Source organism: Myotis davidii, unplaced genomic scaffold (assembly GCF_000327345.1).
Source record: "Myotis davidii unplaced genomic scaffold, ASM32734v1 scaffold309, whole genome shotgun sequence".
NCBI classification, from domain to species: Eukaryota; Metazoa; Chordata; class Mammalia; order Chiroptera; family Vespertilionidae; genus Myotis; species Myotis davidii.
Window position 1 is genome coordinate 3,183,006 of NW_006383013.1, and position 2,014 is coordinate 3,185,019.

Below are 2,014 nucleotides of genomic sequence, written 5' to 3' on the forward strand. Positions count from 1 at the left end.
CTGCCCCTCTGGTCCAGGGGCCCTGGGCCCTCCCCTACTCCCCTCACTGCTCCCTCTGGACAGCTGGCCATCATCGAGTACCTGGAGGAAACTCGGCCCACTCCGCGGCTCCTGCCTCAGGACCCAAAGAAGAGGGTCCTTGTGCGCATGATTTCCGACCTCATCGCTGGCGGCATCCAGCCCCTGCAGGTGCGGCACTGGTCTCCGCACTCCCTCGCTGACTGGCCAGCCCACTAGGGGTCCAGCTTGGGTGTGAGGTGGCAGGACAGGGAGGGATTCTCGAGAACTTAGACTAGATCACATGGTGGGGCAGGGGCATGGTAGGGATCCCAGAAATCACCCACTCTGCTGGGTCCCCACCCGCACTGTAAGGAGCCCTGGGCATCCAGAGGTGTGGAAGGGGAGGGGCCGGTGAGGGAGGGAGAGGGGAAGAGAGTCTGAGCAGCAGAGCCCAGGCCGCCTGCCTTTAACCAGAGCAGCCTCCCTTTCATCTGTTTGGTAAATAGATTGGGATTCCCATAGGATTTTTATTTTGTGAAGTCATCACTGATTTTTTAAAAAGGTAATACAACAATTCATCTGTGCTAACCCCTGACTTTGCAAATAGGCAATAGCTCCAGAAAGGCGGAGTGACTTTGCAGTCAGTCAGTTAAGTGTGACAGAGCAAGGACTGGAGCCCAGGACCATGGCTGTGCACCTGTGTCCCCACCCCCATGTCCCTTTGTTTTTTGTAACAAAGGAGGTTGTAGCAGACAGTCATCCTCATTTTATAGATGAGGAAATTGGAGCCCAGAAGTGAAATGGCTCCAGGGGTGTGAGGATGGAACCAGAGTCCAAATCTCCTGACAGCCAGTCCTATGTGCCTTCCCCACCCCCACCCACCTCCATATCTTACTTCCACTCCTCACAAGGGACCCTGTATGGGAGAAGGGATGCAAGGGAGATATGCTGGGGTTATGGCCACACCCATCACAGCCATGGATGTGTCCTATGTCCCCACCCGTGCACATCTCTGCCAGAGTCACAGGCTTCCAGGCCACAGGGACCACTAGGGCAGCCTGAGAAGGTGGTTACTGAGATCACTGCCCCCACCCCAACCCCTTTAACCTTGGGGCCCTGATAGCAGGAAAGGGCTCACAGCGTCTTGGGGCAGAGAAGAACAGGTACAGCCAGGGACACTTGGAAACTAAGCTTTCCTGGGGGGCTTGGCTGACCAGCCTGGCTCCCAAAACCAATCACAGACTTTCCTTGGGCTGCACAGAACCTGTCTATCCTGAAGCAAGTAGGACAGGAGAACCAGCTGGCCTGGGCCCAGAAGGCCATCAGTTCTGGCTTTAACGGTGAGTCCTTACTCCTCTCAGAGAAACTCCTCATGCCCATGGTCCTGAGCATCTGAAACAGCTTTCCAGGCTCCTTGGTCTTGACAATGGCATGGATGAGGGTGGGGGCAGGGCTGAGGAGGCAGTGGGCTGGGCGGCATCCAAACCTGGCCTCCACCTCTGAGAAGCTCAGAACTTGAGGCCCTTTGGAGCTGGATGGCCCAACCTCTGCTTCACGGCCCACTCCAGCCAGGAAACCAAGGCATGCAGAGTGCCAGCCCGTGAGTGTAGAGCTGCTGCCTGGGCCAGTGGCAGGCCTTTCACCTCCGGGAACAGTAGCTGGGAAACATCTCATCCCCATGTCCCTACCAACTCACTCTAGACACGGCTGCCAAATTCCCTCCAGCACATGCGCCCCAGCCTGTCACTCAATTCCACCCATTTCAGAACTATGGAGGCCAAGGCCCAGAAAGGCCAGTCTCCCCTTTCTGTGCCGGAGTAAGCTTATTCGTGTCCCCCCACAGCCTTGGAGCAGATCCTGCAGAGCACAGCAGGGAAATACTGCGTGGGAGATGAGGTGAGCCCCCCCAGGCCTGCCCACAGCGGCCTCCTGCCTCATGTCGACCCTCTCCCACTTAGACTAAGCCATCCCTCCACCCCAGGGTAGGCTCAGCAAGGGTGGCGGGGGGGGGGGG

The 2,014-nt window shown here is 57.6% G+C and overlaps 1 protein-coding gene across 2 annotated transcripts in view; it reads left to right on the forward strand.

Annotated features, from left to right (window-relative positions):
• The window catches only part of GSTZ1 (glutathione S-transferase zeta 1), a 9,928-nt gene that overhangs the window by 5,996 nt on the left and 1,918 nt on the right, over positions 1 to 2,014 (forward strand). For both annotated transcript variants that reach the window (XM_006778824.2, XM_006778823.2), the window contains exons 5-7: positions 64 to 189; positions 1,262 to 1,340; positions 1,844 to 1,896. In XM_006778824.2, coding sequence (XP_006778887.1) covers positions 64 to 189; positions 1,262 to 1,340; positions 1,844 to 1,896 — 258 coding nt within the window. The remainder of the gene's footprint in view (positions 1 to 63; positions 190 to 1,261; positions 1,341 to 1,843; positions 1,897 to 2,014) is intronic.